Source organism: Oncorhynchus kisutch, linkage group LG15 (assembly GCF_002021735.2).
Source record: "Oncorhynchus kisutch isolate 150728-3 linkage group LG15, Okis_V2, whole genome shotgun sequence".
NCBI classification, from domain to species: domain Eukaryota; kingdom Metazoa; phylum Chordata; class Actinopteri; order Salmoniformes; family Salmonidae; genus Oncorhynchus; species Oncorhynchus kisutch.
The window spans coordinates 27,888,937-27,911,900 of record NC_034188.2 but is presented as its reverse complement, the minus strand read 5'-3'; the positions used below and the strand labels follow the sequence as shown (position 1 = coordinate 27,911,900).

At 42.0% G+C, this 22,964-nt stretch overlaps 1 protein-coding gene and 1 pseudogene across 1 annotated transcript; both read left to right on the top strand.

Moving 5' to 3' along the window:
* Positions 1-14,518: 14,518 nt before the first annotated feature.
* LOC109887783 (protocadherin gamma-A11-like) lies at positions 14,519-16,921 on the top strand. The gene has a single exon (XM_020479065.2). The coding sequence runs from the start codon at positions 14,519-14,521 to the stop codon at positions 16,919-16,921; it is 2,403 nt and encodes an 800-aa protein (XP_020334654.2).
* Positions 16,922-18,935: 2,014 nt separating this feature from the next.
* Positions 18,936-20,456, top strand: LOC109878381 (protocadherin gamma-A11 pseudogene; annotated as a pseudogene).
* Positions 20,457-22,964: the final 2,508 nt, after the last annotated feature.

Genomic DNA, 22,964 nt, shown 5'->3' with positions numbered 1-22,964 from the left:
GTTGGGCATTTGTATTTATTAGTAACAGAGTGATGGGAGAAACGTCGTGAGACCGTCTGAAGAGCAACGAGAGTCCTCGCACTGTCACTGTCCATGGTGCTGAAATGTCTAAAATCCTATTTAAACCAGTTGGCTTTAATATTGATCGCTGTTTGACCTTCATATTCTTATTCCTTCCCCTGCTCTGTTTTTTTCTATAGCAGTTATTAATTTGCTCTGGCTGAGGACCAGCAACGGATATATTGCTTTGTTGTCTCTCTTGCAGATGTGTTGTATTTTATATTCATAGTATACCTGATCTTAACTGATGAAAAAAAGTGTGGGGGTGATTTTAATAATTTATGTTTGTATGGTTTAATATCCTTTAGTTTTCTGTGTTTCTCTTTCGTTTTCCAATAGTTAATTGACCAAATAAACTTACTTAAGCGTATTTATAACCATCTGCCAGAACAACATTAAGAAATCTGTAAGTAAATAATGTAATTTCTGTTGAGTACTCACAGTGTCGCTGTTCACCAGGTGTGTTTGGATAGATCCAGTTCTCCACCCACTGCTGTTGTAACAAGACTCGGGTGTCATTCTGCAGAAAATATTGGACGCGGTTAGATTGCTTGACCATTTTGAGGATATTATTTTCATCACGCTGAATATTTGTGTGGAATACTATTTGTTTACATTGTATTATCAAGGCTATATTGTGTTTTGACGTTTTTAATCCCAGGATGGGGCACAAAGGATTTTCGGTGACAGGCCTGGTCTGGAGCGTTGCTTTCTTTCTTCTACCGCTGCACTCCGCCTATGGAGATGTGAGCTATTCTTTTCCGGAGGAGATGAAACACGGATCTGTTATTGGAAATATAGCCAAAGATCTCGGGCTTGTGGCGAGCAGACTGTCCGCTCGTAAGGCCCGTATTGATACCGATGGGAACCACGAACGGTATTGTGACATTAATCTAAGTACGGGAGATTTGACTATAGCTGAAAGGGTTGACAGAGATGGGCTTTGTGGCAAGAAGGCTTCGTGCGTATTAAAACAGGAACTTGTGCTTGAAGATCCGTTGGAGCTTCACCGTATTAGTCTTCATGTCCAAGATATAAATGATAATTCCCCACAGTTTAAAAAGGATATTATCAAAATGGAAATTAGTGAATCAGCAGACAAAGGCGTTCGTTTTTCTCTAGATGAGGCCCATGACGCTGACATAGGACAGAATACGGTTCAGAGCTATACACTACAAAGAAATGAACATTTTATTTTGAATGTCAAAGCCAAAAGTGGTGGACGCAAATACAGCGAGTTAGTGTTAGACAAAGAGCTAGACCGCGAGGGGCACCATGAAATCAAGATATTACTGACAGCGATGGACGGAGGCTCTCCGCAGAGATCAGGTACTGTAGTCATACACGTCACTGTACTGGATGCTAACGATAACGCCCCAGTGTTTAGCCAGGCCGTCTATAAAGCCAGTCTGCCTGAAAACTCTCCTTTAGATACTGTAGTGGTTACAGTGAGTGCTGCGGATGCAGATGAGGGATTGAATGGTGAAGTTACTTATGAATTTGATGACGTTTCAGATGAAAATAGCAATGTATTTTCTCTTGATCATGAGACTGGAAAAATTACAGTTGTTGGTCCAATAGATTATGAAAAGGAGTCTTCATATGAAATGCAGATCAGCGCAAAGGACGGTTTAGGGTTAGCATCCTACTCTACATTGATAATAGAAATCACTGATGTTAATGACAACGCCCCTGTGATATATCTACAATCTCTGACTAACCCCATACCTGAGAACGTGTCTCCTGGTACAGAGGTGGGCATCATTAACGTGCAGGATAGAGACTCTGAGAATAACCGACAGGTCCGCTGCTCCATTCAGCAAAACCTTCCCTTTAAGCTGGTGCCATCCATCAAAAACTACTATTCTCTGGTGACCACGCTTGAACTGGACCGAGAACTAGTGTCTGATTACAACATCACAATCACTGCCACCGACGAGGGCTCTCCACCTCTGTCCTCCTCTAAAAGTGTTCAGTTATCTGTAGCTGACGTCAACGACAACCCACCTGTGTTTGAGGAACATTCCTATAAAGCCCACGTGACTGAAAATAACAAACCCGGTTCCTCCGTGTGTTCTGTTACTGCACGGGACCCAGACTGGAGACAGAACGGAACAGTGATTTATTCTCTCTTACCTGGTGAGGTGAACGGTGTCCCGGTGTCCTCGTTTTTATCCGTTAATGGAGACACGGGGGTGATCCACGCTGTGAGGTCGTTTGATTACGAGCAGTTTAGGAGTTTTAAAGTCCACGTGGTGGCCAGAGACAACGGTTCTCCTCCGCTCAGCAGCAACGTCACTGTCAGTGTGTTCATAACGGATGTGAATGACAACTCTCCTCAGATACTATACCCCGCCCCGGAGGGGAACTCCTTCATGACCGAGCTGGTCCCCAAAGCTGCGCACGGGGGCTCTCTGGTTTCCAAGGTGATAGCGGTGGACGCGGACTCTGGCCAGAACGCATGGCTGTCCTATCATATAGTCAAATCCACTGATCCGGGACTTTTCACTATTGGTCTCCACAGCGGAGAGATCAGGACACAACGGGACATTTCTGAATCTGACAGCATGAAACAGAACCTCATTGTGTCAGTGAAAGATAACGGACAGACCGCTCTCTCTGCCACCTGTACAATTTATTTAGTCATTTCTGATAACTTGGCTGAAGTGCCAGAACTGAAAGATGTCTCTTATGATGAGAGCAATTCCAAACTCACCTCTTATCTGATCATCGCGCTGGTGTCTGTCTCCACCTTTTTCCTCACCTTCATCATTGTCATCTTGTCCGTGAGGTTTTGCCGCAGGAGAAAGCCCAGACTGTTGTTTGATGGAGCGGTCGCCATCCCCAGCGCGTATCTCCCTCCCAATAACGCAGAGGTGGATGGCGCAGGAACTCTCCGCAGCACTTACAATTATGACGCATACCTGACGACGGGTTCGCGAACAAGTGACTTCAAGTTCCTCACATCTTACAGTGACAACACGCTGCCTGCAGACCAGACTCTGAGGAAAACTCCAAATGACTTTACTGAAGATCTTGACGACTCCGAAGGGTCACCAGAGGTAGGACTTTATAGTAAACAAAAATATACTATTGGTTTTATGTTTTATTAAATTGAGGCTATACCTTTCCATACATGTTCAGGTGTCATGCTTAGCAAAACAATTAAAGCGTCAATTAGAGCAAAATCCTTTGTCCTATAGAAAATCACACTTTTCACAGCAATACATTCATTTTCCAATGTTTGTCTACATTGTCAGTCTGTATTTGCAACAGAAAGAGACAGATGGTTGTTAAATGTGTTTTACACAATAGCTTACATTCTATAGATTTCACTCCATTATGGGTAAAATGCTGAAAAATGCTTTTATTCATTGTAATTGGAAGTCTCCTGTGGAAATGATTGTATTATACTCCATTTTATTTTTACAGTAATAGTTTATGCCTACTGTAGATTACAATTTTCAGTTTCAGGCACCAACCTCATGCGGTGGGTAAGACACATGAGGTTCAGACTATTAATTCCTTACCCTGAATAGATTTGCCCCTGATCATTGATCTAAGATTGTACCCAATCCCAATGTTAACTCCATCTCCTTCTCTCTCTCTCTTTGTCTCTCTCTCTCTCCCAACATCTACCCCCCACAAACCAGCACATAATATACTGTAGGTTTTTGAATTAGTGTTGTAATTATGCTTTTCTTTGGTTACATACATTGTTGTTTTTACACTATTGTACAATAAAACTAACAGCAATTTACTGTATTACCTGTTTACAGTATATAGCCATAAATATGATGCCCTCTGGGTGAAATTAGGCATAACTGGTAAATGGTAGATGATCCCTCAATTCCAATAAAACTTTGGTTTAACAGTACATTACTGTAAATAACTTAACATTGTACTATATTTCCACCCCACAGAATATATGAATATATTACCCTACCATATTTTTTGCTTGCCAAAAACCTTTTGACCTCTAGTGGGTATGGTTGTGTCTTGCTCATTAACATATTTTGAGGCACATATTCAATATGTGTAGGGGACAGATTGGAGTGGCAGCAAGCATCTAACCTCTGATGGTTGAGTATTTGTTTTGTTCTTGGTATGTTTTTCCCTGTAGTCACTGAACATTTGGAAGTCTTTGTTAAGTGCAAGGGATTTTAAACACCAATTATTCATATATATTTGTTTGGTATGCCTAAATATGAAAACGCATTACCTAGCAGCCAACCTGCTTCCACCAATCCCATGGAATTACACTAAAATACTGTAAAATACAAACCCACCTCCCCTCAATGAATTTAATTAATTAATCCCAGTATTAAAATATTTACTGTAAAACATTTACAATATTCGCCTGGCAACTCTGCTGATAATATCATTTACAGGGAAAAGTTAGACAGTGTATAGGCAGGTTGATAGGCTCCAGGTTTGATGTCATTTGTAAAGTCTCCTGTTAAATGATTGTTTTGACCCACTCAGTTGAAGTGAGTAATATTGAGGTGTTGATATATAATCTGAGTTGTGATGGTGTTAGTTTATTTATTTAACTAGGCAAGTTAGTTAAGAACCAATTCTTATTCGCTATGACGGCCAACCCCGGCCAAACCCTAACCTGGACGACGCTGGGCCAATTGTGCGCCACCCTTTGTGACTCACAATCACAGTTGTGATGCAGCCTGGAAACAAACCAGGGTCCGTAGTGACACCTTTATCACTGAGATGCAGTGCCTTAGATCGCAGTGCCTTAGACCACTCAGGAGTGAGTTTGTTCCTACAGTGATTACAGTCACCTCCAAAATTATTGACAGCCTTGATAAAGATGAGCATCGAAGACTGCATGAAATAAATAATACAAATATAGAGCTATTGTGTGCAAAATTATATTCATTTATACTCCTATAAATGCTCAGAGAAAGAGATTGTGTGTAAACAAGTAAAAAATTAAATCTCAAAAAGATTGGTGTCAATATTTTTTGCCAGCGACATGATTCTCGTGAATAAATCAAACTAAATTTAAATCTGCATTAACATTCTACTTTAAAAAAAAGTTGATCTCATCTTCATAAACTGTATTGTGGCCTTCCATGGCTTCCTGTTTCCCTTGGGTATAAAAATGAGTTAACATACATGTCAAGTCCTTTGTCGTCCATCACCAGGGGGAAAGGCAACAAACTCACAAATGAAGAGAGAGACAAATTGTTGTTGACTTTCATATATCAGTAATTAGGTCTAAAAACCACTACTGGAAAACCAAATATACCACTTATCCATATTAGGGCAATAATTGAAAAATGTAAAACCAACTGAATTGGTTGTAAACTTGCCTGGAAGAGGATGCAAGTGTATCTTGTCCCCAGCCACAGTGAGCAAGATGGTTCGGGGGAAAAGAAAAGTCACATCTTGGGGTCACCAAGTCTACAAATCTACAATTAGATGCCACTTCTATGCCAATGGCCTATTTGGAAGGGTTGCCATAGAAAGCCCTTATTGAGGGCAATAAACAAATGTAAAAGCGTGGAGTTTGCTAAATGGCATTGGCACTTGGATTGGCACCAGATGCTATGGTCAGATGAGACGCAAAATAGAGCTCTTTGGCCACGCACACCAGTTTGGCTCGAAAGAAGGATGCAATACAGAAAAAAACCTCATACCTACTATAAGGTATCTAGCGAATACCAGGTCATTTTAGCCAAAAACCTGGTTGCCTCTGCTAGGAAGCTGAAACTCGGCCGCAGGTGGATCTTCCAGCAAGACAATGACCCTAAGCACACATCAAAATCCACAAAGAAATGGTTCATTGACCATAAAGTCAACATTTTGCAATGGTCATCTCAGTCTTCGGACTTGAACCCCATTGAAAACCTGTGGTTTGAATTGAAGAGGAAAGCACTATAAGAGCAGATCTAAGGATATCGAGGATCTTGAAATATTCTGTAGAGAGGAATGGTCTATGATTCCTCCCAATGTGTTCTCAAATCTTTTTTATTTTATAGAAAAGGCTAAGATACCGTTATCACTGCAAGGGGAGGCTGCAAAAAGTATTGAAAACAGGGCTGCCAATTATTTTTACAACTAATGTTTTGAGATTTTTGTATTACTTGTTATACAAAATGTTTTTCTCTGAGCAATTGTATTAGTATGAAATGATAGAATTTCCCTTTTATTTGTGTACAATATTATAAGTCAGTATTTTAATGATTTATTTTATACAATATGTATTGCTCATCTTTATCACGTACACGCAGCACCGTTTTGAGGTTTCAGGAAATAGGATGCTAAAAGAGTTTTGCTCTGTTTACTAGATTTCTATTTTTTTGCTCCATGGGAAGTGGTTAAAAAAGATTGATACTGTCTTTGTATAAGTGGTTTGGGTGACTGAAGAGCAACTTGAGGCTTCAACGTGTTGCTGTCCATGGTGCTGAACATCCCATTTCTGTTGATTATGCCTATTTAATTATGTCCGTGTGCATGTGTACTCACTGTCTCGCTGTTCACCAGCTGTGTTTGAATAGATCCAGTTCTCCACCCACTGCTTTTGGGTGCCATTTAGCTGTAGACAATCATCTAACTACATGCACATTTTGTGTAAATGATTTACATAGTATTTGTTTACACGGCAGTATCTAGGGCTTTATGATGTTCGACCCTTTTAATCCCAAAATGGGGCACAATTCTCTGAGGTCCCCAGAGGTAGGCTTGAACTGTGTTAGTAGCCTTATAACTCTAGAGGCTGTCTAGCAGGTGTTTCACATTTAACAGATTTGACAATATCTAAAGTGTTTTTGTGATACATGGTGAAAGCACTATTTCCACAGGACTAGTATATTTAGAATTTCATCTGTCCCGTGATCATATTTTCCAATGCATTTTAGCTCCACATATGATTAATGTGTTTTACGTCATGCTTTGAAATCAAACATACTAATTTCAAGGCAGTATTCGCAAATTATATTATTTTGTTCGATTTGTGATTGACTAAATTTGGTTTGGGAATTATAAATAAACTGGATTTTTTCGTGGGATACTGCACAGTTTTAGTGTTACAGAGATTGTGTTGCATGTTTATTTTTTCTTTATTTTACCTTTATTTTACCAGGTAGGTTGACTGAGAACATATTCTGGAGAATTGTTACGGGGGGGGGGGGGGGGGGGGGGGGGGCTGAGCCTATTGGAAGCAGGGGATGATTAGGTGTCCCACCCGAAAGACAGCACCCAAAAAATATAGCTGGTTCTATTTGGAATAGTTTGATATAGGTCTTGTTGGAAGGCATTGCAAAAGAGCCAAACATTGTGCTTTTTAGACAATGATGAGAAGCGTTAGAGCCTTTTTCTGCACTTTAATGGAGTTCCGCTGTCCATGCAGTGTTTCTGAAAATACCGGTTGATTTTCTAAAGGCATTAGCGCCTTTTATTCTAGTTTAACAGCAGGGCTAGCCTATTACTTTCCTTCCTTTAGCGTGTTTTATTCTAGTTTAACAGCAGAGCTAGCCTATTACTTTCCTTCCTTTAGCGTGTTTTATTCTAGTTTGACAGCAGGGCTAGCCTATTACTTTCCTTCCTTTAGCGTGTTTTATTCTAGTTTAACAGCAGAGCTAGCCTATTACTTTCCTTCCTTTAGCGTGTTTTATTCTAGTTTGACAGCAGGGCTAGCCTATTACTTTCCTTCCTTTAGCGTGTTTTAATCTAGTTTGACAGCAGAGCTAGCCTATTACTTTCCTTCCTTTAGCGTGTTTTATTCTAGTTTGACAGCAGGGCTAGCCTATTACTTTCCTTTAGCGTGTTTTATTCTAGTTTGACAGCAGAGCTAGCCTATTACTTTCCTTCCTTTAGCGTGTTTTATTCTAGTTTGACAGCGGAGCTAGCCTATTGCTTTCCTTTGGCGTGTTTTATTCTAGTTGGACAGCAGAGCTAGCCTATTACTTTCCTTCCTTTAGCGTGTTTTATTCTAGTTTGACAGCAGGGCTAGCCTATTACTTTCCTTTAGCGTGTTTTATTCTAGTTTGACAGCAGGGCTAGCCTATTACTTTCCTTTAGCGTGTTTTATTCTAGTTTGACAGCAGGCCTAGCCTATTACTTTCCTTTGGCGTGTTTTATTCTAGTTTGACAGCAGAGCTAGCCTATTACTTTCCTTCCTTTAGCATGTTTTATTCTAGTTTGACAGCAGGGCTAGCCTATTACTTTCCTTTAGCGTGTTTTATTCTAGTTTGACAGCAGAGCTAGCCTATTACTTTCCTTCCTTTAGCGTGTTTTATTCTAGTTTGACAGCAGAGCTAGCCTATTACTTTCCTTTAGCGTGTTTTATTCTAGTTTGACAGCAGGGCTAGCCTATTACTTTCCTTCCTTTAGCGTGTTTTATTCTAGTTTGACAGCAGAGCTAGCCTATTACTTTCCTTCCTTTAGCATGTTTTATTCTAGTTTGACAGCAGGGCTAGCCTATTACTTTCCTTTAGCATGTTTTATTCTAGTTTGACAGCAGGGCTAGCCTATTACTTTCCTTTAGCGTGTTTTATTCTAGTTTGACAGCAGGGCTAGCCTATTACTTTCCTTTAGCGTGTTTTATTCTAGTTTGACAGCAGGGCTAGCCTATTACTTTCCTTTAGCGTGTTTTATTCTAGTTTAACAGCAGAGCTAGCCTATTACTTTCCTTTAGCGTGTTTTATTCTAGTTTGACAGCAGGGCTAGCCTATTACTTTCCTTTAGCGTGTTTTATTCTAGTTTAACAGCAGAGCTAGCCTTTTATTTGTCTTTCCTCGCCAGCTCTACTTACTTTTCGCATTTTACTGATGAATGCTAGTTGCCTTAAAAAAATTACACTGCAACTCTTTTAATGTGCGTTTTACCTCAATTTTGACAGAAGTTAGGCCTATAGCTATCTTTTTGTAATGTCGTTATTTCACCTACCTGACATTTCCCTAACTCATTATTCTTCTCAATTTGGGATTGGGGTGGTAGGATTAGCCTAAAATAACAAAGAAGGGGAAAAATATATATGGCGGATTGGAAATGATGTGGAGATTTACAATGATAGAACCCACACTATCTGCAATGATAAATTACAAAAAAGACCCCAAAAATAATACATTAAAAAACAATGAGTACGAATAGTTTTTGTGAGAACAGTGGTTATTTTTTCTTCTTCTGTGCCTTTTTTTCTTCCCTTTTGTCTTTCTTCCCATATGCTGGGGACACATCGTGTTTTCAATGTTTGATGACGCAGATACAGTTCATTTACTGCTTTTAATTGAAATGTAGGCCTATTTAGACCAATGCCAGTGTGTATGGGTAAATATGGGGAATTTCTGAAGGGTCCTCATAGTGTCGCTGTTCACCAGCGGAGGTAGAATAGACACAGCTCTCCACCCATTGCTGTTGTCATTAACAAAGCTCTGGTTTCGTTTCACTACATAAAATAATAGAGGTAAACGGTCAGACTGCGCACATATTTTGTTTTGATAATCTAGTGAATGATCTTTTTGTGGAATACTTTCTCCTTACAACGATCTGTTTAACTATATATATGGATGTCGTTGGAAGTCTAAGGATGCTGAACAAAGGATTCTCAATGTCAGGCCTGGTCTTCTGCTTTTCTTTCTTTCTTCTACCGCTGCACTCCGCCTATGGAGACGTGAGCTATTCTTTTCCGGAGGAGATGAAACGAGGATCTGTTATTGGAAATATAGCCAAGGATCTCGGGCTGGAGGCGAGCAGACTGTCCGCTCGTAAGGCCCGAATTGATACCGAAGGAAATCGCAAACGGTATTGTGACATTAATCTGACTACCGGGGATTTGATTGTTGCGGAGAGGATTGACAGAGAGGGGCTTTGTGGCAAAAAGGCTTCGTGCGTTTTAAAACAGGAACTTGTGTTGGAGAATCCTTTGGAGCTTCACCGTATCAGTCTTCGTGTTCAAGATATAAATGACAACTCCCCGCAATTTAAAGATGAATTGATAAAACTAGAGATAAGCGAATCAGCTTTTAAAGGAGCCCGTTTCTTATTAGATGAGGCCCACGATGCAGATGTAGCACAGAATGCAGTCCAAAGCTATACGTTACAAAATAATGGTCATTTCATTTTGAGTGTTGATACAAATGTCATTGAACTAGTCCTGGACAAAGAGCTTGATCGTGAGCAGGAACGGGATTTAACAGTATTGCTATCTGCATTTGACGGAGGCACACCGCAAAGATCCGGTACCGTAGTCATACACGTCACTGTACTGGATGCTAACGATAACGCCCCAGTGTTTAACCAGGCCGTCTACAAAGCCAGTCTGCCTGAAAACTCTCCGTTAGATACTGTAGTAGTTACAGTGAGTGCTACAGATGCAGATGAAGGAGTGAATGGGGAAGTTACCTATGACTTCGGCCATATTTCGGAGGAGGACAAGAGCATGTTTTTCATCAATTCGAAAATGGGTGAAATCAGAGTTATTGGATCTATTGACTATGAAGAGGTGTCTTCATTTGAATTGCGTATTCAAGCTAAGGATGGTTTAGGGTTAGCATCATATTCTAAAGTCATAATAGACATCACAGATATTAATGACAACGCTCCTGTGATATATCTACAATCTCTGACTAACCCCATACCTGAGAACGCGTCACCTGGTACAGAGGTGGGCATCATTAACGTGCAGGATAGAGACTCTGAGAATAACCGACAAGTCCGCTGCTCCATTCAGCAAAACCTTCCCTTTAAGCTGGTGCCATCCATCAAAAACTACTATTCTCTGGTGACCACGGGCGAACTGGACCGTGAACTAGTGTCTGATTACAACATTACAATCACTGCCACCGACGAGGGCTCTCCACCTCTGTCCTCCTCTAAAAGTGTTCAGTTATCTGTAGCTGACGTCAACGACAACCCACCTGTGTTTGAGGAACAATCCTATAAAGCCCACGTGACTGAAAATAACAAACCCGGTGCCTCCGTGTGTTCCGTTACTGCACGGGACCCAGACTGGAGACAGAACGGAACAGTGATTTATTCTCTCTTACCTGGTGAGGTGAACGGTGTCCCCGTGTCCTCGTTATTATCCGTTAACGGAGACACGGGGGTGATCCACGCTGTGAGGTCGTTTGATTATGAACTGTTCAGGAGTTTTGGAGTCCACGTGGTGGCCAGAGACAACGGTTCTCCTCCACTCAGCAGCAACGTCACGGTCAGTGTGTCCATAACGGATGTGAATGACAACTCTCCTCAGATACTGTACCCCGCCCCGGAGGGGAAATCCTTCATGACCGAGCTTGTACCCAAAGCTGCGCATGGAGGCTCCCTGGTTTCCAAGGTGATAGCTGTGGACGCGGACTCTGGCCAGAACGCCTGGCTGTCCTATCATATAGTCAAATCCACTGATCCGCGACTTTTCACTATTGGTCTCCACAGCGGAGAGATCAGGACACAGCGGGACATTTCTGAATCTGACAGCATGAAACAGAACCTCATTGTGTCAGTGAAAGATAATGGACAGCCCTCTCTCTCTGCCACCTGTAGTATGTATTTAGTGATTTCTGATAACTTGGCTGAGGTGCCAGAACTGAAAGATATCTCGTATGATGAGAACAATTCCAAACTCACCTCTTATCTGATCATCGCGCTGGTGTCCGTGTCCACATTTTTCTTCACCTTCATTATTGTCATACTGGCGGTGAGGTTTTGCCGCAGGAGAAAGCCCAGACTGTTGTTTAATGGAGCGGTCGCCATCCCCAGCGCGTATCTCCCTCCCAACTACCCAGAGGTGGATGGCGCAGGAACTCTCCGCAGTACTTACAATTATGACGCATACCTGACGACAGGCTCGCACACAAGTGACTTCAAGTTCGTCACATCTTACAATGACAACACACTGCCCGCGGACCAGACTCTGAGAAAAACTCCCATCGACTTTGCTGAGGCTCTTGATGACTCTGATGTGTCCCCAGAGGTAGGCCTGCAAATATATAGCATCTATATTTGCTTTAAGATCTTCATGATGGCATAGAGGCTATACTTCTTTTAGATTTCATCTAAATCTTTTTTTACAGTCACTTCCCCCCCTGTAGAATTCACTAGTCCCAAGGACTTACTCAATTCTCTAGCTGGGCTATTTAGTCAGTTTACACATGTTTCAGGTTTCAGGAAATATGTAATTTTGTTAGATGATTATTTCCATCCCCTCGCTATTTAACTGATAGCCTCAGTCTTCAGATGTTAATGTCCTTTTTTGATGGGGTGTGTTTGTGATTGTTGTATGAGGTGGAGTTTTCACATAGCCTACATGCTTCACAGTTTTGAGGTTAAAAGAAAATGAGGTAATACAGTCTGTGGAGAGCTTATTGCAGTGTAGCTCTCCATGGTGCTGAAATTCAGAAAATCTCTGTCGGCTAACGCTCATTCATCATTACCTCTTTCCAGTAACTTGCCCAGTGATTTTTTTTGTCGACATTAAAAAGTTTGCATAGAAAATATACGCGGCAACTGCTTGCTAGGGTGCGTTTCTATTGAACTATCTTGTGTCGATAAAAACAGCTGGACGTAATGACGTCACACCTAAAACAACAACACTTTTTCAAAAAGAACCTATAGCGTGGAATAAAGAGCTAGTGGTTGACGTGTTTCCATTACACATTTAGAGAAATTGCTCATTAACAAATGATCGAGAGTCTGTATGCGCTTCCACCTAACTGTTTCATTTTTCTGGTAGCCTGCGAAAGCCAGCGTAGATAGAATGCAATCATTGATACACATTTGCCATATTATAATAATTGTCATGTGACAGTATAGCCAAAGTCCATGCTATGGTGAAAATTGCAATCCTGTCGATCTGAAATAATTGAATGGTGAAAATTATACCATCCAACCAGAAACCCAATGGCGAAGCAATTCGGACATTCTTCAAAGTCAGGACAAATCTTGTCCTGCAAAGAAACGTACTTTTTTATCGTCTACATTTTTATTTTGCAAGCAGTAGGCATTTAGAATTAAATGTGGAGTGGAGCTTATAGTTACGTAAAGACATCACGTGCCCCACGAACCATCAAAAGTATTTATCAATCATTTTGTTGTTTCTTTCCATCATCATTTGTCAAAATCAAGAAAGTTTGAAAAAAATGAAAAATCCACCTGTTAAATGGATAAAAGTGTTGTCGATTTTTCAACCTGGCCTCAGATAATTTCCTGTTATTCTGTACGTAAATCCTAGACTTTTCATTTAGTATGTATAATATGTTTAGTATTGTTACATAAGACAGATGGTTACTTAAGCCAAAAACGAAAGTAGAGTGGTTGGTCGTGGTGGATTGGTGGGCTTATAACTCAAACGTCCAGCAACTCATGTGTGCGCGTATAACCCAAAATTCCAGCAACCCGAGTTTCAATCTCATCATGGACTTCTTTTGCATGATAACTAATGAGCAACTTTTCAACTACTTACTGCTTGTAAGCTACTTTGCAACTACTTGGGGCGGCAGGGTAGCCTAGTGGTTAGAGCGTTGGACTAGTAACCGGAAGGTTGTGAGTTCAAACCCCCTCTGTCGTTCTGCCCCTGAACAGGCAGTTAACCCACTGTTCCCAGGCCGTCATTGAAAATAAGAATGTGTTCTTAACTGACTTGCCTGGTTAAATAAAGGTAAAATAAAAAGATAAAATAAAAAATGTGCATGTTAGCTAACCCTTCACCTAACCCTACCCTTAATACATACAATTTGAAACGTAACATATCATCTAAATGGACTGTCTTGGATTTACGTAAAGAATAATTTAAAATGCTCTGAGACCAGGTTTTACCTTTAGAAAATGTATCCTATGGCTGCAGTTTCCATTACATGTGTCACAATTTCGTTGTTCGACGTTTTGTGACATTGCTTTTGTCGAATAAACCTGGGTCGATGGAAGCCCGCCTACAGTTTGACTGGCTTGTCACGCTCTTATCCAGAGCTACTAGGGCTTTGCTCGGGGCTAATTGACACATTTTCACCAAGTAGTTCGGGATTCGAACCAGATATGTAGGCCTAAACTATTTTGTCATATCTCCTTCAACGGAGTATGTAGACGGTTTTCATACAATTATTTATCTGTTGTGATTTAATATAATGCCCGTTCCTATCTGTCTAGTTGGTTATGCTGATTTCAAGACACTGGAGGTAAAAGTTATTCCCCATAGTTATAAAGCAGCTTACTTATAAGCATACTTAACTTTTTATGAAATATTTAGAAAAATCGTTGCTTTGTGTAATTTCTAAAGATATTCTCAAAGTGTCGCTGTTCACCAGCTATGCTTGGATAAACTCAGTTCCCCACCAACTGGTGTTGTCACAACGCTCGGGTGCTCCGGTGCCACTGAGCTGGAGAAAAGATTGGAGACGTGCACATTGTGTTCTGACTAGTTTCATCAAGCGAAATATTTTATTGTGGAATACTGTTAGTTTCCATTTCAAAATCTAACCAAGTTGTTCGACGTTTTAATCCCAGGATGGGACACAAAGGATTCTCGGTGACAGGCCTGATCTGCGGCATTTCTTTCTTTCTTCTACCGCTGCACTCCACCTATGGAGACGTGAGCTATTCTTTTCCGGAGGAGATGAAACGCGGTTCAGTTATTGGAAATGTAGCCAAGGATCTCGGGCTGCAGGCGAGGAGACTTTCTATTCGTAAGGCCCGTACTGGCACCGAAGGGAACGACAATCGGTACTGTGACGTTAATTTGAGTACCGGAGATTTGATTGTTGCGGAGAGGATTGACAGAGAGGGGCTTTGTGGCGAAAAGTCTTCATGCGTTTTAAAACAGGAACTTGTATTAGAGAATCCTTTGGAGCTTCATCGTATCAACCTCCACATCCAAGATATTAACGACAACGGACCACTTTTTAACGAGGATATGATACATATGGAAATAGGAGAATCGGCAGCTAAAGGCACTCGTTTCCTATTAGAGGAAGCTCATGATGCGGACATAGGACAGAACTCTGTCCAGAAATACACACTAGAACGAAATGAGAATTTTGTATTGGCTGTAGATAGTAATACTGTCCAGCTTGTTCTAGATAAAGAGCTTGATCGTGAACAAAGATATGATTTGAAGCTGTTGCTTACAGCTGTAGACGGAGGCTCTCCGCAGAGATCAGGTACTGTAGTCATACACGTCACTGTACTAGATGCTAACGATAACGCCCCAGTGTTTAGCCAGGCCGTCTATAAAACCAGCCTGCCTGAAAACTCTCATTTAAATACTGCAGTAATTACAGTGAAGGCTACCGATGCAGACGAGGGAGTGAATGGGGAGGTCACGTATGACTTTGGCCGTGTTTCAGAAGAAGTAAAGAAAATATTTTCTATCGACCGTAAAACAGGAGAAATTGGTGTAATAGGCACAATTGATTTTGAAGCGGTTTCGTCATTTGAATTGCGTATCAAAGCGAAAGATGGTTTAGGTTTAGCATCATATGCCAAAGTTATAATAGAAATCACTGATGTTAATGACAACACTCCTGTGATTTATCTACAATCTCTGACTAACCCCATACCCGAGAACGCGTCACCTGGTACAGAGGTGGGCATCATTAATGTGCAGGATAGAGACTCTGAGAATAACCGACAGGTCCGCTGCTCCATTCAGCAAAACGTTCCCTTTAAGCTGGTGCCATCCATCAAAAACTATTATTCTCTGGTGACCACGGGCGAACTGGACCGTGAACTAGTATCTGATTACAACATTACAATCACTGCCACCGACGAGGGCTCTCCACCTCTGTCCTCCTCTAAAAGTGTTCAGTTATCTGTAGCTGACGTCAACGACAACCCACCTGTGTTTGAGGAACATTCCTATAAAGCCCACGTGACTGAAAATAACAAACCCGGTTCCTCCGTGTGTTCTGTTACTGCACGGGACCCAGACTGGAGACAGAACGGAACAGTGATTTATTCTCTCTTACCCGGTGAGGTGAACGGTGTTCCTGTGTCCTCGTTTTTAGCCGTTAACGGAGACACGGGGGTGATCCACGCTGTGAGGTCGCTTGATTATGAGCAATTCAGGAGCATTAAAGTCCACGTGGTGGCTAGGGACAACGGTTCTCCTCCGCTCAGCAGCAACGTTACGGTCAGTGTGTTCATAACGGATGTGAATGACAACTTTCCTCAAATACTATACCCCGCCCCGGAGGGGAACTCCTTCATGACCGAGCTGGTCCCCAAAGCTTCGCACGGGGGCTCTCTGGTTTCCAAGGTGATAGCCGTGGACGCGGACTCCGGCCAGAACGCCTTGCTTTCTTATCATATCGTCAAATCCACTGATTTGGGACTTTTCACTATTGGTCTCCACAGCGGAGAGATCAGGACACAGCGGGACATTTCTGAATCTGACAGCATGAAACAGAACCTCATTGTGTCAGTGAAAGATAACGGACAGCCCTCTCTGTCTGCCACCTGTACCATGTATTTAGTGATTTCTGATAACTTGGCTGAAGTACCAGAACTGAAAGATATCTCGTATGATGAGAGCAATTCCAAACTCACCTCTTATCTGATCATCGCGCTGGTGTCCGTCTCCACCTTTTTCCTCACCTTCATTATTGTCATCCTGGCGGTGAGGTTTTGCCGCAGGAGAAAGCCCAGACTGTTGTTTGATGGAGCGGTCGCCATCCCCAGTGCGTATCTCCCTCCCAACTACGCAGAGGTGGATGTGGCAGGAACTCTCCGAAGCACTTACAATTATGACGCATACCTGACGACGGGTTCGCGAACAAGTGACTTCAAGTTCCTCACATCTTACGATGACAACACGCTGCATGCAGACCAGCCTCTGAGAAAAACTCCAAATGACTTTACTGAAGATCTTGACGATTCTGAAGGGTCCCCAGAGGTATGGCTTTACTGTTAATAGAAATAACCTAGATTTGGATACATTATGGAATAGGGACTAGATATATTTTTATACAGCTAAAACAAATATTAGATTTTCCCTGGAGAAATGCCCTTTTCCCACGGGTCCACGGGAGTAGGTCTCCAATTCGGATGTAAGGTTTTGGATGATTATTTAAATCCCCTGGCAGTTTTGTGAGAAGTCCAGAGATGATATAATGATAGGGTTTTATTTGTGATTGGCTATTTACTGTTTGTGATTGATTGATGTGAATGTTCACATTCACGCTGGCTGCACAGTTTTGAGATTACAGACAATGGTTCGATGTCATGAATTTATCACTGTAGGAATGAAAGCCTATTTGGCATTGGTTTTTAATTTACAAGATAAATGCTGTCTACGGAGAGCTATTTGGTTATCAGAGGAGCGGCGTGAGAGTATTTGAAGTGCATCGGGAATCGTCGCGAGGTCACTATTCATGGTGCTGAAATGTCTAAATTCCAATTTGAAGGCAGTAGGCAGAGGTATTCATCACTTTTAGACTGTCATCACTTGCATTGATTACCATACTTTCTGTTTTTGTGTATTGCATTGATGAGTGTGCTGACTCATAGATCAACACTAAATTCGGACATTTGCAATGTAGGCCGATATTTTCACGCAAATTGGTTCCCTTTGTAATGTATTAACTCATGTAGTATGAGGATGGTTTTCATGTCATAATTTATGGTGTGTGGGGTTTATGTGAGCTACTGTCGTTTCCTGTGTTTTCCAATAGGGTGAAAATGATTTCAAATAGTAGTCAATCAATCATCCTACTTCTATAACTTCATATGACGAATTCTCCTAAAATATGGATTTAGAATTATGTGTGAACATGTGTCATTTCTGTTGAGTACTCACAGTGTCGCTGTTCACCAGCTGTGTTTGGATAGATCCAGTTCTCCACCCACTGCTGTTGTTACAAGGCTCGGGTGTTCGGGTGCCATTAAGCTGCGGAAAAGACTGGACACGGTCAGATAGCGTGCACATTTTGAGGATATCATTTTGATTACACTGAATCTTTTCGTGGAATACTATTTGTTTACAGTGTACTATCTTGGCTATACGGTGTATCTGCGCTTTTAATCTCAGGATGGGTCACAAAGGAATCTCGGTGACAGGTCTGGTCTGCGGCGTTGCTTTCTTTCTTCTACCGCTGCACTCCGCCTATGGAGACGTGAGCTATTCTTTTCCGGAGGAGATGAAACGCGGATCTGTTATTGGAAATATAGCCAAGGATCTCGGGCTTGAGGCGAGCAGACTGTCCGCTCGTAATGCCCGAGTTGATACCGAAGGGAACCGAAAACGTTATTGTGACATTAATCTGAGTACCGGGGATTTTATTGTTGCCGAAAGGGTTGACAGAGAGGAGCTATGTGGAGAAAAGATGTCCTGTATTCTTAGGTTTGAGTTGGTCTTAGAGAGTCCTCTGGAGTTGCATCGTATATCACTTCAAATCCAAGATATCAACGACAATACACCTATCTTTCCAAAGGATACAATCAAACTGGAAATAGCGGAATCCGCATTCAAAGGCGCTCGCTTTCGTGTGAACGCAGCTCACGACGCGGATATAGGACAGAATGCTGTTCAAAGCTACACTCTGCAGAGAAACGATCATTTTGCTTTAAGTGTTCAAACGACTGCTGCCGGTAGTAAATATGGAGAGTTGGTTTTAGATAAAGAGTTAGATCGTGAACAACAACAAGAGTTGAAATTATTGCTTACAGCTGTAGATGGGGGCACTCCGCAGAGATCAGGTACTGTACTCATACACGTCACTGTACTGGATGCTAACGATAATGCCCCAGTGTTTAACCAGGCCGTCTACAAAGCCAGTCTGCCTGAAAACTCTCCTTTAGGTACACTAGTTCTTACTGTCAGCAGTACTGATGCAGATGAAGGAATGAATGGAGAAGTGACGTATGAATTTAGTCGAATGTCTGATAAGACAAGGAAAGTGTTTACATTGAATCACGTAACAGGAGAAATGACAGTAGCAGGAGCGTTAGATTACGAAGATGAATCCAAATATGAAATGTTCATAGAAGGAAAAGATGGTTATGGACTTTCCTCAGACACTAAAGTCATAATAGACATCACTGATGTTAATGACAACGCTCCTGTGATTTATCTACAATCTCTGACTAACCCCATACCTGAGAACGCGTCACCTGGTACAGAGGTGGGCATCATTAACGTGCAGGATAGAGACTCGGAGAATAACCGACAGGTCCGCTGCTCCATTCAGCAAAACGTTCCCTTTAAGCTGGTGCCATCCATCAAAAACTACTATTCTCTGGTGACCACGGGCGAACTGGACCGTGAACTAGTGTCTGATTACAACATTACAATCACTGCCACCGACGAGGGCTCTCCACCTCTGTCCTCCTCTAAAAGTGTTCCATTATCTGTAGCTGACGTCAACGACAACCCACCTGTGTTTGAGGAACAGTCGTATAAAGCCCAAATGACTGAAAATAACAAACCCGGTTCCTCCGTGTGTTCTGTTACTGCACGGGACCCAGACTGGAGACAGAACGGAACAGTGATTTATTCTCTCTTACCTGGTGAGGTGAACGGTGTCCCTGTGTCCTCGTTTTTATCCGTTAATGGAGAAACGGGGGTGATCCACGCTGTGAGGTCGTTTGATTATGAGCAATTCAGGAGTTTTAAAGTCCACGTGGTGGCCAGAGACAAGGGTTCTCCTCCGCTCAGCAGCAACGTCACAGTCAGTGTGTTCATAACGGATGTGAATGACAACTCTCCTCAGATACTATATCCCGCCCCGGAGGGGAACTCCTTCATGACCGAGCTGGTCCTCAAAGCTGCGCACGGGGGCTCTCTGGTTTCCAAGGTGATAGCTGTGGACGCAGACTCCGGCCAGAACGCCTGGCTGTCCTATCATATAGTCAAATCCACTGATCCGGGACTTTTCACTATTGGACTCCACAGCGGAGAGATCAGGACACAGCGGGACATTTCTGAATCTCACAGCATGAAACAGAACCTCATTGTGTCAGTGAAAGATAACGGACAGCCCTCTCACTCTGCCACCTGTACAATGTATCTAGTGATTTCGGATAACTTGGCTGAAGTGCCAGAACTGAAAGATGTATCTTATGATGAGAGCAATTCCAAACTCACATCTTATCTGATCATCGCGCTGGTGTCCGTCTCCACATTTTTCCTCACCTTCATTATTGTCATCCTGGCCGTGAGGTTTTGCCGCAGGAGAAAGCCTAGACTGTTGTTTGACGGAGCGGTCGCCATTCCCAGCGCGTATCTCTCTCACAACTACGCAAAGGGGGATGGAGTGGGAACTCTCCGCAGCACCTACAATTATGATGCATTCATGACGACTGGTTCGCACACAAGTGACTTCAAGTTCGTCACATCTTATAGTGACAACACACTGCCCGCGGACCAGACTCTGAGAAAAACTCCAACAGACTTTGTCGAAGAACTTGATGGCTCTGATGGTTTCCCAGAGGTAGGCCCGTTACTGTAAATAAAATAATATACTTTTGGTTTGATATGTTGTGGAATATGGTATATTTTCATCCAATTACAGCTAAGAGGGTTTTCTTTTTAAAATACCCTAGAGAAAATCATTCTCCCCATGGGTACACAGGAATGTGTAATGCAGCTTGACTATTTAGGCAACTTGTTTGTTGTCAAGTTGTGATGTACTTTGCAACTCATTGGATGATTTTTTTTCAATCCCCCCTAAATTAAGGTGAGAAATACACAGATGTTAACATTATGTGGTGTGGTTTGTGATGTGGGATATGTAGCCTACTGTTTGTGATTGGATTTTTCACATATACTCTGCACAGTTTTGAGTTTAAGGGAATGGGTTGATATTTGGCTCTGTTGGAGTGAGGGGATATTTAGCTTGTTTTGGGAATGAGATAAATACTTTCCTAATATGGAGAGCTATTACAGTCAGTGATGAGAGAATGCATCTTCCGAGTGGCGCAGCAGTCTAAGGCACTGCATCTCAGTGCTAGTGGCGTCACTACAGACCCTGGTTCGATTCCAGGCTGAATCACAACCGGCCGTGATTGGGGAGTCCCATAGGGCAGCGCACAATTGGCCCAGCGTCTCTCAGGTTAGGGGTAGGGCGTCATTGAAAATAAGAATTTGTTCCTAACTGACATGCCTAGTTAAGTAAAAATATATTTTTTTAAAGTGGTGTTAAGTGTCTGACTGGCAGCGCCTCGCCTTGTTGCTGTCCATGCAGCTGAAAATGCACACAATTCCCTTCCCTGCCTGTAGGGTTTACTAATAATGGTTGTTGACTGTCATAACTTTCATTCCTTGCCATACTCTGTTTTTGTTTATAGCACTGATGAGTTGTTGTGGCTGAATGACCAGCACCATCAATTGCATAAATTTGATATTTGAATTGTAGCCTACTGCACCCCCTCTCGCATGTGTTCTATTGTATACTGTCTTTAATCCACCTGATCTTAACTCATATCAACACAGGATGATTGGCAATAATTAATGTTTTTGTGATTTTTATAATGTCGTTTTTTGGTCTTCTTTTTGGTTATTTAGTTTATTAGTTTATAAATCAATTCAGCCTAGGTTATTTATAGGCCTAGAATGACTTTTCATGGAACATTTAAAAGAATGTCAGGTAATATGTATAATAGCTGAAGTATACTCACTCTGTCGCTGTTGAACAGCTACGTTTTTATAGATACCATTCTCCACCTACTGGTGTTGTTATAAGGATCGGGTGTTCGTGTACCATTTAGCTGCGGAAAGAGTGGACATATACAGCATGCACATTCTGAGGATATCATTTTGATCAAACGGCATCTTTCTGTGGAATATTATTTGTTTACACTGCAGTATTTAGACTATATGTTATTATGACGTTTTTAATCCCAGGATGAGTCACAAAGGAATCTCGATAACAGGCCTGATCTGCGTCTTTGTTTTCTTTCTTCTGCCGCTGCACTCCGCCTATGCAGACCTGGGGTATTCTTTTCCGGAGGAGATGAAACGCGGATCTGTGATTGGAAACATAGTGAAGGATCTCGGGCTGGGGGCGAGAGGACTGTCCGCTCGTAAGGCCCGTATTGACACCGAAGGGAACCGTAAACGTTACTGTGACATTAATCTGAGTACCGGAGATCTGATTGTTGCGGAGAGAATTGACAGAGAGGGGCTTTGTGGCAAGAAGGCTTTGTGTGTTTTAAACCAGGAACTTGTGTTGGATAATCCTTTGGAGCTTCACCGTATTAGTCTTCATGTTCAAGATATAAATGATAACGCACCGCAATTTAAGGAAGAGATTATCAAAATGGAAATAAGAGAGTCTGCAGTCAAAGGTGCTCGTTTTTCTCTAGACGAGGCCCATGATACTGATATAGGACAGAATACGGTTCAAGGCTATACTCTAGAAATAAATGATCACTTCATTTTGAATGTTAATACAAAAAATGGGAGACGCAAGTACGGTGAATTAGTGTTAGACAAGGAGCTAGATCGTGAAAAGGAGCAAGAGATACATCTAATACTAGTTGCATCTGATGGAGGCTCTCCGCAGAGATCAGGTACTGTAGTCATACAAGTCACTGTGCTGGATGCTAACGATAACGCCCCAGTGTTTAGTCAGGCCGTCTATAAAGCCAGTCTGCCTGAAAACTCTCCTTTAGATACTGTAGTGGTTACAGTGAGTGCTACGGATGCAGATGAGGGACCCAATGGCGATGTCACATATGGCTTTGATCATGTTTCAGATGAAAAAAGTAATGTGTTTTCTTTAAACTATAAAACAGGAGAAATTACAGTTGTTGGGTCACTAGATTATGAAGAAGAATCCTCATATGAAATGCAAGTCAGTGTGAAGGATGGCTTAGGGTTGGCGTCATATGCAACGTTGATAGTAGAAATAACTGATCTTAATGACAATGCCCCTATGATTTATCTACAATCTCTGACTAACCCCATAGCTGAGAACGCATCTCCTGGTACAGAGGTGGGCATCATTAACGTGCAG